This window comes from Pristiophorus japonicus, chromosome 10 (genome assembly GCF_044704955.1).
Source record: "Pristiophorus japonicus isolate sPriJap1 chromosome 10, sPriJap1.hap1, whole genome shotgun sequence".
Classification (NCBI taxonomy): Eukaryota; Metazoa; Chordata; class Chondrichthyes; family Pristiophoridae; genus Pristiophorus; species Pristiophorus japonicus.
The window spans coordinates 155667488-155681103 of NC_091986.1; the positions used below are offsets into that span (position 1 = coordinate 155667488).

General features: G+C 44.6%; 1 protein-coding gene across 1 annotated transcript in view; it reads right to left on the reverse strand.

Moving 5' to 3' along the window:
- micu2 (mitochondrial calcium uptake 2) overlaps positions 1-13616 on the reverse strand; it is a 605104-nt gene that overhangs the window by 244660 nt on the left and 346828 nt on the right. The window contains exon 3 of the mRNA XM_070892202.1: positions 1646-1666. Coding sequence (XP_070748303.1) covers positions 1646-1666 — 21 coding nt within the window. The remainder of the gene's footprint in view (positions 1-1645; positions 1667-13616) is intronic.

Here is a 13616-nt window from a genome sequence, read left to right on the forward strand (position 1 = left end):
TCTCTTCCACCCCTCTTCCCCCACCAAAACTCTCTTCCTCCCCCGCCCCCCCCAAAAAACTCTCCTCCTCCCTCCCGCCCCGCCCCCCAAAAAGTCTCAAGCACAGCTACACAAGCACAGCCACTAAATAAAAAATAAAAGCTAAGTCCTACCTGCCCGGGAACTCAGCGGGCCGGCTGGCCGGTGTAGGAGTCCACTCAGCCGGGGATAGGGTGCGGCGAGATCGGGCGTCCCTTCGGCCTGGTATAAGGGCTGCGAGCATCGGGTCCTGCTCACAGCCCACAGGACGTGCTGGGAGGGCAGCAACATGCGCGCAGCTCTCGCTGAGCATGCACGCAGGTGGCGGCAGTGCTTTCTGCGCTGGCCTGTTGCTCCACCCCCCACTTCAGCCTCCACGTCACACTATGGCTCCAGGGACTCCGAAGAGCGGCCAGGATGAGGCCCCTTTTTTCTGGCGCCCTTTCCAGCGCGCAAAGTCGGCGTGCTTCAGGTCAGTGCGCCGAAAAAAGGGGTTGGGCGATGTTGGGCCCAATGGGCAGGTCCTCAGATTGGCACGATGTGACTAGTGTTTTGGGCAGGGATTTGTGTCGGGGCTTCAACTATTCACAGTATTTATTAACGACTTAGATGATGGCATAGAAAATCAGATATCCAAATTTGCCAATGACACAAAGATAGGCGGCACTGTAGATGAAAGCATAAAATTACAAAGGGATATTGATAGAGTAAGTGAATGAACACAATTGTGGCAAATGGATTTCAATGTAGGCAAATGTGAGGCCATCCACGTTGGACCTGAAAAAGGATAGAATAGGATACTTTCTAAATGATGAAAAGCGAAAGAATACAGTGGAGGCCCAAAGAGACTTCGGGGTCCAGGTACATAGATCATTAAATTGTCACGAACAGGTACAAAAATTAATCAAAAAAGCGAATAGAATGCTGGCCTTTATATCTAGAGGACAAGAATACAAGGGGTTGGAAGTTATGCTGAAGCTATACAAAAGCCCTGGTTATACCACAGCTGGAGTACTGCGAGCAGTTCTGGGCACCACACCTTAGAATGGATATACTGGCCTGAAGGGAAGTAGGTTTACCAGAATGATATCCAGACTTCAAGGATTAAGTTATGAGGAGAGATTATACAATTTAGAAGGTTGAGGGTTGATCTGATCGAAGTTTTCAAGATATTAAGGGGAACAAATAGGGTAAGATAGAGATATTTCCGCTGGTTTGGGATTCTAGGATTAGGTGGAATAGTCTAAAAATTAGAGCCAGACCTTTCAGGAGTGAAATTAGGAAACATTTCTATACACAAAGGGTGGTAGAAGTTTGGAACTCTATTCCACAAATGGCAATTGATGCCAAATCAATTGTTAATTTTAAATCTGAGATTGATAGCTTTTTGTTAACCAAACGCATTAAGGGATATGGGCCAAAGGCGCGTATATGGAGTTGGGTCACAGAACAGCCATGATCTCATTAAATGGCAGAACAGGTTTGAGGGGCTAAATAGCCTCCTGCTGTTCCTATTTTCCTATGTTCCTAACATTCAGAGAAAGCAACATGACACAGATGAACCACGCCAGCACAGCAAGTAGTTTACAAATGAGTAAACACATCTAAATATATAAAGAGGGCTCACCTGAAAGAAAGTTGCCACCATCTATGAAAACAAAACAAAAATAAAAATGTTAGTACAGTAAATGCTTTTAAAAACATTAAAAATATATATTTTGGCTCAGCATATGAAGCAAATAACCAAATACTTATTACTGTTCATGAAAATACATTCATATTCTTGGTTCAAGACAAATACCTATCCATTTACCATCACAGGTCCTTCTTAAATGAGCAGAGTTAGATATAAAGCTATTCTTCTTCAAAACTCAGAATCAAGGAAATGCAGGAGACAAGTTGATGCATTGGTACATTTTGTTTTAGGAGTTCCATTAACAATTTTCCTTGGGGTCTAGAAGATGAAAATATTATCTCAATATGTAATGCAGGAGTGAGACATAAACCTGTAAATTATAGGCCGCTTAGCCTAAAATGTATAGATGGGAGAAAGCTGGAGAGGATTCCACATGGTGGCTCTCAATATTCAGTTAAAGAGCACAAGAGACCACAAGGAGTAATCTGTGGGCAATAGTTGCAATAAACCATGACTCACTAATCTGATGGCATTCTTTGAAGAGTTAAGTAAACTAGTGGATGAGATATTCAGTGGATATGATTTTTTTGGCATTTCAGAAGGCATTCGATAATGTGAAAAAAAAGGTTAAGGTTGATAAAATTAATAAACAAATTAGCTAGCTAGATTGTAAACCAGTTCAGTAATGGGAAACAGAAGATGATGATAAATGGAGGTCTGGACTAATAATCCAGAGAACATGACCTCAAATCCCATCATTTTGAAAACTTGAATTCTGGAAATAAAAATGTGGTACCAGTGAAAGTGACCACTACGCTATTGGATATTTATAAAAACCCAACTGGTTTACCAATATTCTTTAGGGAAGGAAACCTACCATCCTTACCTAATCTTGTCTACATGTGACTCCAGTCTCACACCAACATAGTTGACTCTTACCCTCTGAAATAGCCTAGTAAGCCACTTAATTGTATTAAACCACTACAAAGAATCACACTTCAAGAAGGTTCTCCACCACTACCCTCTCAGGCAAACTAGGATATGAGCAATAAATGCAGGCTTGTTCAGAAATGCCCACATCCCAAGAATGAATTTTTAAAAATGCATGGAAACCCACTATATGTTTAAGGGTCACTAAAACAATCTACTGAGAAATCCAACACGTCGATGCTCTGTTTGCTTGTTTATGGGATGCACACTCTCTTCCTAAAGGAATACACTTCTCTTATCTCAGTCACGACAACTAGGGCACAAGTTGGTAATAGCCAAGGATCCCCAACTGTACGCATGAGTACTGCTGGAGTGGATCCAGCTATAAAACAGAACACAGCACGAGTAACATAGAAACATAGAAAATAGGGGCAGGAGTAGGTTATTCGGCACTTCGAGCCTGCACCACCATTTAATAAGATCATGGCTAATCATGCAACTTTAGTACCCCATTTCTGGTTTCTCTCCAATAACCCTTGATCCCTTTAGCTGTAAGGGCCACATCTAACTCCCTTTTGAATATATCTAATGAACTGGCCTCAACAATTTTCTGTGGTAGTGAATTCCACAGACACACAATTCTCTGAGTGAAGTGGTTTCTCCTCATCTCGGTCCTAAATGGCTTACCCCTTATCCTGAGACTGTGACCCCTGGTTCTGGACTTCCCCAATATCGGGAACATTCTTCCTGCATCTAACCTGTCCAATCCCATCAGAATTTTATATGTTTCTATGAGACCCCTCTCATTCTTCTAAATTCCAGTGAATACAAGCCTAGTCGATCCAGTCTTTCTTCATATGTCAGTCCTGCCATCCTGGGAATCAGCCTGGTGAACCTTCGCTGCACTCCCTCAATAGCAAGAATGTTCTTCCTCAGATTAGGAGACCAAAACTGTACACAATATTCAAGGTGTGGCTTCACCAAGGCCCTGTACAACTGCAGTAAGACTTCCCTGCTCCTATACGCAAATCCTCTTGCTATGAAGGCCAAAATGCCATTTGCCTTCTTCACCGCCTGCTGTACCTGCATGCCAACTTTCAATGACTGATGTACCATGACATCCAGGTCTCGTTGCACCTCCTCTTTTCCTAATCGGTCACCATTCAGATAATATTCCGCCTTCCTGTTTTTGCCACCAAAGTGGATAACCTGACATTTATCTACATTATACTGCATCTGCCATGCATTTGCCCACTCACCTAACCTGTCCAAGTCACCCTGCAGCCTCTTAGCATCCTCCTCACAGCTCACACTGCCACCCAGCTTAATGTCATCTGCAAACTTGGAGATATTACATTCAATTCCTTCGTCTAAATCATTAATGTATATTGTAAATAGCTGGGTCCCAGCACTGAACCTTGTGATACCCCACTAGTCACTGCCTGCCATTCTGAAAACGACCCTTTTATTCCTACTCTTGGCTTCCTGTCTGCCAACAAGTTCTCTATCCACGTCAATACATTACCCCCAATACCATGTGCTTTAATTTTGCACATTAATCTCTTGTGTGGGACCTTGTCAAAAGCCTTTTGAAAGTCCAAATACACCACATCCACTGGTTCTCCCTGGTCCACTCTACTAGTTACATCCTCAAAAAATTCCAGAAGATTTGTCAAGCATGATTTCCCTTCAATAAATCCATGTTGACTTGGACCGATTCCGTCACTGTCCATTTAGGATCACCTTTTGCGTATTAGCTTAGAATCACAGAATACAGCAAAGAAATAGACTTATTTAATTCGTGCCAGTATTTTTCCTCACATAAGCCAACTAGTCTCACCTTCATGCATAATCCCCACACCTTTTTCATATTCAATTTTTTTCAAGCAACTATCTAATTCCATTTTTGGGGGAAAAAAAATTCAATTTGAAAAGAATTTATGGACTCTGCTCCAACAGGTTTTTGGCAAAAATTCCACATTCTAACCACTCTTCAGAGGTATCTGGAGCCAAGTGGGAAAAATCTCAAAGCCGATGACAGAACTTCCCTTCCAGGTCTCACTAAGAGCCAGACTAACTGATCAATCATCAATAGTTTCCTGGAGTATATAGACCTGTCTGGCTCAGGAATTGGATTAGTAAGTCTGCCATGAAAGGCTGATTCTCTTCCAATCTTCTATTACCAGACGTTTCACCTTGAAGTAACCCAACTTCATTAAGACCCAGTCACCTATACTCCCCAAGGAGAATAGTTACCAGTTGGTTATTAGACGAATTATAAATCTGCATTGAACTCTCACCAGCTAGACAGCAGATACTTCTTCACTCGCCCTCCATTAGGTGGAAGATAACATGGTTTCTGAATTATGCTTAAATTCAACTGTGGTAGGACAATGGTCAAAGATTCCTAAATAAATCTTTAATTACAATATGATTAATGCAGCATTTCAATGGTTGCCATTGATGATAATTATTCAATTTCCCTTCAAAAGTATAAGATAGAGCTAATTAGGAATCAAGGATAAATTCATTGATCCTGCGCATTCAACGGGGAGTTTCAATAGAAGGAAGTAGAGATAAGGCTACAATACTGAAGCAATAATTCTCTAACCTGTGCTACATCTAAGTATGGCTCCCTGCTGGGAATACAGGATTGGAGTATGTGCCCTCCAATTGTTAGTAATATGGCTTTGAACTAAATTATTCCTGATCTATTCCACTATCAATCGCTAAATTATTGGTTCTGTGCACTGTAACTCAACAAGTCCTTCTAATGTAAATATATGCAGACTAGTCCAGACAATACCATTTGATAAGACGCATTCTATACACTCTGGGTTGTGCTGCATGTAATGCCAAAAATGTAACTTATCTTTCACTATCGGGTGATAACCAACCTGCTGTAGGTTTCCATCAATTTACTGTAAACTCCATATCAGGTACCAGAGGACTGGCGGACAGCTAATGTGATTCCTATATTTAAAAAGCGTGATAATACAAGTCCAGGGAGTTATAGACCAATTAGCTTAACAGCTGTAGTAGGAAAGATACTGGAATCCTTAACTAAAAGATATAATAGAAAAACAGCTCTAAACTGAAAATATAATAAAGAATAGTCAGCGTGGATTTTAAAAAGGGAAGGTAATTCTTGACCAAACTTATTGAATTCTTTGAATAAGTAAAATTGCAAAGTGCTGCAGTAGAGGGACCTGGGGGTCCATGTGCATGAAACACAAAACGTTAGTATGCAGGTACAGCAAGTAATCAGGAAGGCAAATGGAATGTTGGCCTTTATTGCAAAGGGGGATAGAGTATAAAAGCAGAGAAGTCCTGCTACAACTGTACAGGGTATTGGTGAGGCCACACCTGGAGTACTGCTTACAGTTTTGGTCTCCGTATTTAAGGAAGGATATACTTGCATTGGTAGTTGATTCCAGAGATGAGGGGGTTGACTTATAAAGATAGATTGAGTAGGTTGGGCCTATACTCATTGGAGTTCAGAAGAATGAGAGGTGATCTTATCGAAACGTATAAGATAATGAGGGGGCTCGACAAGGTGGATGAGGATAGGATATTTCCAACTAAAACTAGGGGACATAGTCTCAGAATAAGGGGCCGTCCATTTAAAACTGAAATGAGGAGAAATTTCTTCTCTCAGAGGGTTGTAAATCTATGGAATTGTCTGCCCCAAAGAGCTGTGGAGGCTGGGTCATTGCATATATTTAAGGCGGAGATAGACAGATTTTTGAGCAATAAGGGAATAAAGGGTTATGAGGAGCCGGCAGGGAAGTGGAGCTGAGTCCATGATCAGATCAGTCAAATTCTTATTAAATGGCGGAGCAGGCTCGAGGGGCCAGGTGGCCTATGTCATATATTCAACTGTCATTGTAATCCATGTATAAACTGACCTAAGTTGTACACTGTGAGAACACTGACCACTATGTGGTGAACTTGTGGGCAGACACTCTTAACCTGGACTTTCAGGTACAAAAGGGGAAGCTCCACAGCAATGTTCGCCGCCCATGGTCTACCGGACGTCTTGATCAGCGACAATGGCCCGTGCTTTACAAGCATTGAATTCCAGGACTTCACGGCAGGAAATGGCATCAACCATGTCAGAACGGCACCGTTCAAGCCGGCCTCAAACGGCCAGGCGGAACGAGCAGTGCAGATAATCAAACAGAGGATGCTCAGAATCCAAGGGGGTTCCCTACAAAGCTGCTTATCACGCCTCCTGTTGGCCAATAGATCGCGACCACACTTGCTCACAGGGTTCCACCCGCAGAGCTGCTAATGAAAAGGACGCTCAAAACCAGGTTATCCCTTATACACCCCACCATGAAAGAAATTGTTGAGAGCAGGCGCCGGTCACAATGTGGCTACCATGACAGGAATGCGAGGGTGCGATTTATTGATGTCAATGACCCTGTCTTTGTCCTCAACTACGCTGCAGGGCCCAAATAGCTCGCAGGCACTGTGACTGCCAAAGAGGGGAATAGGATTCTGGTAGTTAAACTTACCAATGGACAAATCTGCCGCAAACACGTGGATCAAACAAAAAGGAGGTTCAACAACCCCATAGAAGAAGCAGAGGAAGAACACGATGTAGAGTTCACTCCACCACAGGTGACCGAACACCGGAACCAAGTGAAGGAGAGCCCAGTCACTGTGGGCAGTCCGGACAGGCCTGAGGTACTGCAAACAGCAGACACTCAGGCCAGCGCCCAACAACCGGAGCCCCAACTCAGGCGCTCTACAAGGGAGCGTAAACCACCAGAGAGACTTAACCTGTGATCCCAATAAGACTTTGGGGGGGAGGTAATGTCATGTATTCAACTGTCATTGTAATCCATGTATAAACTGACCTAAGTTGTACACTGTGAGAACATTGACCACTAGTGGTGAACTTGTGGGAGACACTCCTAACCTGGACTTTCAAGTATAAAAGGGGAAGCTCCACTCATCTTCTCCACTTCAGTGCTGGCTAATAAAGGTTACTGGTCACAGAGTGACCTTCTCTCAAGTATGGGCCTCGTGTGCATTTATACTGTATAGTAAGGACATATTAGCCTATTCCTGTTCCTATTTCTTATGTTCCTATGTAATAGAAAGGGTAGACAAGTATAATGCAGTCGACATAATGGGCTGGATATTCGGCTCCTTTGCGTCCCATTTAGCGCCTCGGCGGGGCTTAAAAATTATTTTTTGGGACGTTAAACAAGGCGCACAAGATTTTGCGCCCAGGTGGAATTTTCGGCAATCGTTTTGCGCCCGCTGTTTTAACCGTTTGGATGATGTAAATCGTCGTGCATCGTGGTGCTCTCGCCCCGGGCGGAACTTCCGAGAATATTGCCCGATTTAGTGTCTCCCCGAGAACCCGCCAAGAAAAACCAGTCGGACCCAGGGCGCACCAGGCGCTAATAGCGCCATCATGAAAATAGAGGAGAAAGTCATAGTGGTCAGTGGTTAAAAGCATTGGTAGAAGAACACTGCGCTGCTGCATACTTTTGATTGTGAAGTTTATGTGAGTTTCTAGTTTGCTTTGAAGGACATTTAAGGACATTTTAAAAGATGGGGCCATGCTATGTCGGGATCCAATAATCCTGGTTGTTATATTCATATGGTGTCAAACTGGAAGGCGGCTTATTGATGATCATTTTCAACGTAATCGAAGAGGTCGCAGATGTATGGGGAGGAGACCTTACCCCCCACGAGTTTACAGGGAACATTACTCATACCTGCAGCTCTCTGAGCCACAGTGCATTAGAGGGCTGCACTTCCCAAAAGAGGTGGTCATAGAGAAATGCCAGCTCATACAGGCAGACCAACAGCCTACCAGCAGCAACAGGACTGCACTGCCCGTCGAGGTGAAGGTGACTGTGGCACTTGCCTTCTATGCCTCCAGCTCTTTTCAGGCATCAGCAGGGGATATATGCTCCATTTTGCAGCACGGTGACGACTGCACTGTACGCATGCAGAATGGAATTAATAAACTTCCCAATGACCAAGGAGACCCAAAGTGAGGGGGTTGTAGGTTTTGGACGATTTGCTGGCTTCCCCAAGGTTCAGGGTGCCATTGACTGTACGCACATCGCCCTGCGAGCATCTTTGGAGAATCAAGGGGTTTACCGAAACCGAAAGGGATTCCACTCTATGAACGTACAGATCATCTGCGACCATACTCAGCACATTATGGCAGTTAATGCCCCAATATCCAGGGAGCATCTATGATGCTTTCATCTTGCGTGAGAGCAGTGTTTCTGACCTGTTTGAGCGTCAGCCACAAGGCCAGAGCTGGATGCTGGGGAACAAAGGTTACGGCCTCACCACCTGTCACATGACCCCCCCGCCGGAACCCTCAGATGGAAGCCAAGCATCACTATAATGAGAGCCATGCAGCTACACGCAACATCGTCGAACAGACAATTGGAGTGCTCAAGCCCAGTGCTTCTGATGCCTGGACCATTCTGGAGGCTGCCTACAATACTCCCCTCAGCAGGTCTCGGAGTTCATTGTAGTGTGCTGCATGCTACACAACCTAGCCATCATGAGGGGACAGGAATTGCCAATGTGGATTGCAGGACCACCTCAGGAGAGGGGAGGGGGGGGGGGGAGGAGGAGGAGGAGGCAGAGGAGGAGGAGCCTGGTGAGGAACCCATGCCACCACCACTCCCACCCACAACCACAGGGAAAGCATCGTGGAAATTTCACTGCTGCAAAAGACTTGCGTCGGCAGTTCATAATTTAACGCTTTGCTTGAAGAGTGAACAGCATGTTTGACTGTTGCCTGGCCACTCTATCCCACCATGTTGACTATTCCCCCTTGTATTCTGCAAATGAGACACTACACAGGAATGGTTAAGATGAACAAAAGAATTTATAAAACATTGTAAACTTTGTTAACTTTGTAAACTTAACTGTGAAACTTAATAAAATAACATAAATTAGCTGCATCCAGCAGTATGATTAGTCAACAACAACATTATGAATAACACAATCCAGAACATAATAATAAAACATAAAACATAGGATGCATCCAGCATCAACAACATAATGCAGCAAGCCCTGCCCCACTATTTTTTACCACCAACTTTTCCCCCCCTTCCTTTCCCTTGCTTGCTGCTTCTAACTCAAGTGGTACCAAGATGGCGTGCAGCAACGTTGCCAGAACGCTGCTGTGTTTGGGGGGGGGGGGGGGGGGAAAGAGACAATGGAGACACCGCCTGGAGACACACTGGACCAGCTCGTGGTGTGGAAGGCCCGGCTTCTGACTGGCGAGTCTCTTCATCGACGTTAACAGCCACAGGTGGTGTGGGTTTGGGTGTGACACTGGGGAACGCAGAGAGTATGGCGGGAAGGTTTATGGACTGCATCACCTGTCCAAGCTGAAGCAGAGCTTGTGCCTGTGATGCACCACATTCCACAAGGCTTCACGCCACATTCTCCGGGACTCCAGTGTCACTGATGGAGGCCACCAGCATTATGGGGACATTGATGGCCTCGCAGGTTTCACGGCTAGCATCGACAAGCTGCGATCCTACCTTCGAAATGGACGCAGTGAGACTCTCAATGGCCGCAGGAATCCTACCCAAGACATTAAGGAGCTGACGGGTGAGCTGGATGCTCTCTCTGTACATTCCCACCATGTCCAGTTCTGCGTCTGCCTGTCTGTCAGTAGACCGACTTTGCCAACTCACCCTCCGGAGAGATGGCATACGGGATTCGACTCCAGAACTACGTTGCTGCACGCCACTAGTCCCAGGAGCCTTAGAGTTGTCAAACCCTGAAAAAGTCACGTCGTCGTCCTCAGACGAGGTAATTGCCGGTGGTAAAAGGGGGGTGGATTGCATCTGCACCGGAGTCGACTGATTGGTAAACTCGTCCTCTTCTTCCCCCTCCACACGATGGCCTGATATGGAATGTTGCCTTGAGGGATGTGGCGCCTGTGTCTGGTCATCTGGAAGTAGAAAGCAACAGATGGATGGTTAGCAACAGGGGAGGGAGCAGGGTGACATGAGGAACGTCGCATAGCACAGACTCATTTGAAGGACCTCCGCTACTCCATTATATCTAGTCCAGAGACACTGCATCACATTGCCCTAACCCTAGTCCACACACACTGGATGACATTGCCCCAACCCTAGTCCACAGACACTGCATGACATTGCCCCAACCCAGCCCAGGGAGTGTGCAGGACTTACCCTCATTTTCCAAGCAGGGTTAGCGCCCCCAGTGGCAGTTGCCTGACCTGAGACGCCGATGAGGTCTGCCACTCGCTTCTCAATGTCCATGAGTGGCAGGGTCTGAGACGGACCTCCGCCTGTCCGCACCTGCTCGCGCCGATTATGAGACTTCTTTGCCTGCAAAGATAAATATGGGAATGGTTACAGAGAGCCGATCTGTTCTTGTGGCACACACAGATAGCCACCATAGTACATACCATTTTGTCTAAATGTAATACAGTCCTCTGTTTAATGGCCTTGGAAGTTGCATGTGGTTCATCAGGAGGACATCGAAGTGAGGAGACATCTTACGAGATCTCAGAAAGCAATCTCAATAATGTGTAAAGATCATTCATGGCAAATAGGGTGCCAAACTAAGCTAACCTACGTGACATGCATTTTAGGAGGCAACCCACAGAGTGTTGACAGGCACCAAAAGCATGAGAACAAATAGTGTGTCAGATTTATAATTGAAGTAATGAAGGGGTGTATGAATAAAAATTGTACTCACTCTAATGACCCTCGAAAGATCATTGAACTTCTTTCAGCACTGTGTGCTACTCCTGACCACTGTGTCTGAAGCAGAGACCTCCTCAGCGATTTTCCTCCAAATGCGTTTGAAAATGGATGGTGGGGTCTAGATCCACCCCTGCGATGTAACTCCTGCCATCTTCTCTCCACAGCCCCCACTCGAGAATCGTCAGCCTCCTGGCTGAATCGCCTGGCACACTGTCTTGCTTCCTCGTCCTCCAGCATCAAAATCCAATTTTAAAATGGCTGATTCAGCCCCGGGTATACTGCGCATGCGCGCGTCCATGCCCTGCATTTGCATTTACGATCGGACAGCAGAGCAGAAGCGCGGGGAAAAAAAAGTTACAAATTTGCATATGCGCAGAACAGCCAAATTTTTTAACACCGGAATTGTTGGCTCCGGCGCACAAATTGTGTGGTGCAATGGCGGAGTTCGTACTAACGCTCCTCGTGAACTTTCATTTTGCAAAAGTTGCACGCTCTGGCGCTAACGCTAACCTGGCGCTAAATGTTTGATTTCGCCGCGAATTGCGCCCGGAAACAGGCGAAAACACAAAAAGTCGAAAATCCAGCCCAATGTATTTCCATTTTCAAAAGGCCTTTGATAAGGTACTGCATAGTAAACTCATGACTAAATTCAGGACACGTGGAGTCAGGGGACAGATAACAGAATGGCTACAAATCAGAAAACAGAGGTAGTTGCTCAGACTGGCAAAAGGTGTGAAGTAGTATTTCATAAGGGTCAGTGCTGGGACCATTATTGTTCACCATTTATATAGACAATTTGGACTTGGAAATTGAAATTTTAAAATTTGCGGATGACATCAAATTGGGGTATAGTTAATACAGAGGAGAACTGCGACAAAATACAGGAAGACATCAATAAACTTGCAGAATGGGCGTGTAATTGGTAAAATACACTTCAATATAGATAAGTGTGAGACGGTACATTTTGAGTGGATGAATAAGGAGGCCACATATTGCTTGGAAAATAAATATCTAAATGGGGTAGAGAAGCAGATGGATCTGGGGATATTGATACACAAAATCACTAAAAGTAATGAAGGTTAATTAGACCATAAAAATCAAATTGGGTTCATTTCTCGAGGGATAGAATTGAAAAGCAGAGGAGTTATGTTAAACTTGTATAGAACCTTACTTGGAGCACACTTGGAGTACTGTGAACAGTTCTGGTCTTCATATTATAAAATGCATTTGGAGGCACTGAAGAAGGTGCAAAAAAGATTTACGAGGATGATATCAGAACTGAGAGGTTATATCTATCAGGAAAGATTGAAAAGGTTGGAGCTCTTTTCTCTAAAAAAGAGAAGACTGAGGGGTAACCCGATAGGGTCTTTAAGATTATGAAAGGGTTTGATAGGGTAGATGTAGAGAAGATGTTGGGGAGACCAGAATTAGGGGCCAAAAATATAAGACAGTCACTAATAAATCCAGTAGGAAATTTAGGTGAAACTTCTTTACCCAGGGAGTGGTTAGAATGTGGAACTTGCTATCACAAGGAGTAGTTGAGGCGACTAGCATAGATACATTTAAGGGAAAACTAGATTAACACAAGTGAGAAAGGATGAAGGATATGTTGGTGTAGTTAGATGAAGAAGGGTAGGAGGAGGCCCGTGTAGAGCATAAACACCCGAATGGACCTGTTGGGCCAAATGGCCTGTTCATGTGTTGTAAATACTATGTCATACTATGTGAGGCACCCGCTAGAACTATCCCATCAAAGGTCATACAATGTTTGCCAAACCAAATTGTTCCACTTCTGATCTCAAGACCCATTGTAATCTTGTATCTATTGTTCTAATGTGGAATGCTGTCTTCAGGATACAGGAGCAATTAAAATCCAAAATGCTGGAAATTCTTGTATCACTGATATGGTGACTTTAATTGGGGGCTGGGGTGCGGCTGCTGTGGGCGGTGGAGTGGGACTAATGCTGGCTGAAATTGGAGGAAGCTGATTCTGTCAGAAATGCTGAAGTCAGCAAATGTAAATAATACTGTGGGACATGGGCAGGAGTCTGCCAACCGCATGCCAGATATTCCAGGGGGGGCCCAGAAAATTTTGGATGGAGGCAAACAAAGGTTGAAATCTCTGTATTTAATTACCTCAGTGCAGTTAAAGGACTAAACAGCTCTTAGAAGAGGAAGAGAAATGGATGGAGGAATAAGGCAAACATAGAAACATAGAAAATAGGTGCAGGAATAGGCCCTTCGGCTCTTCGAGCCTGCACCACCATTCAATAAGATCATGGCTGATCATT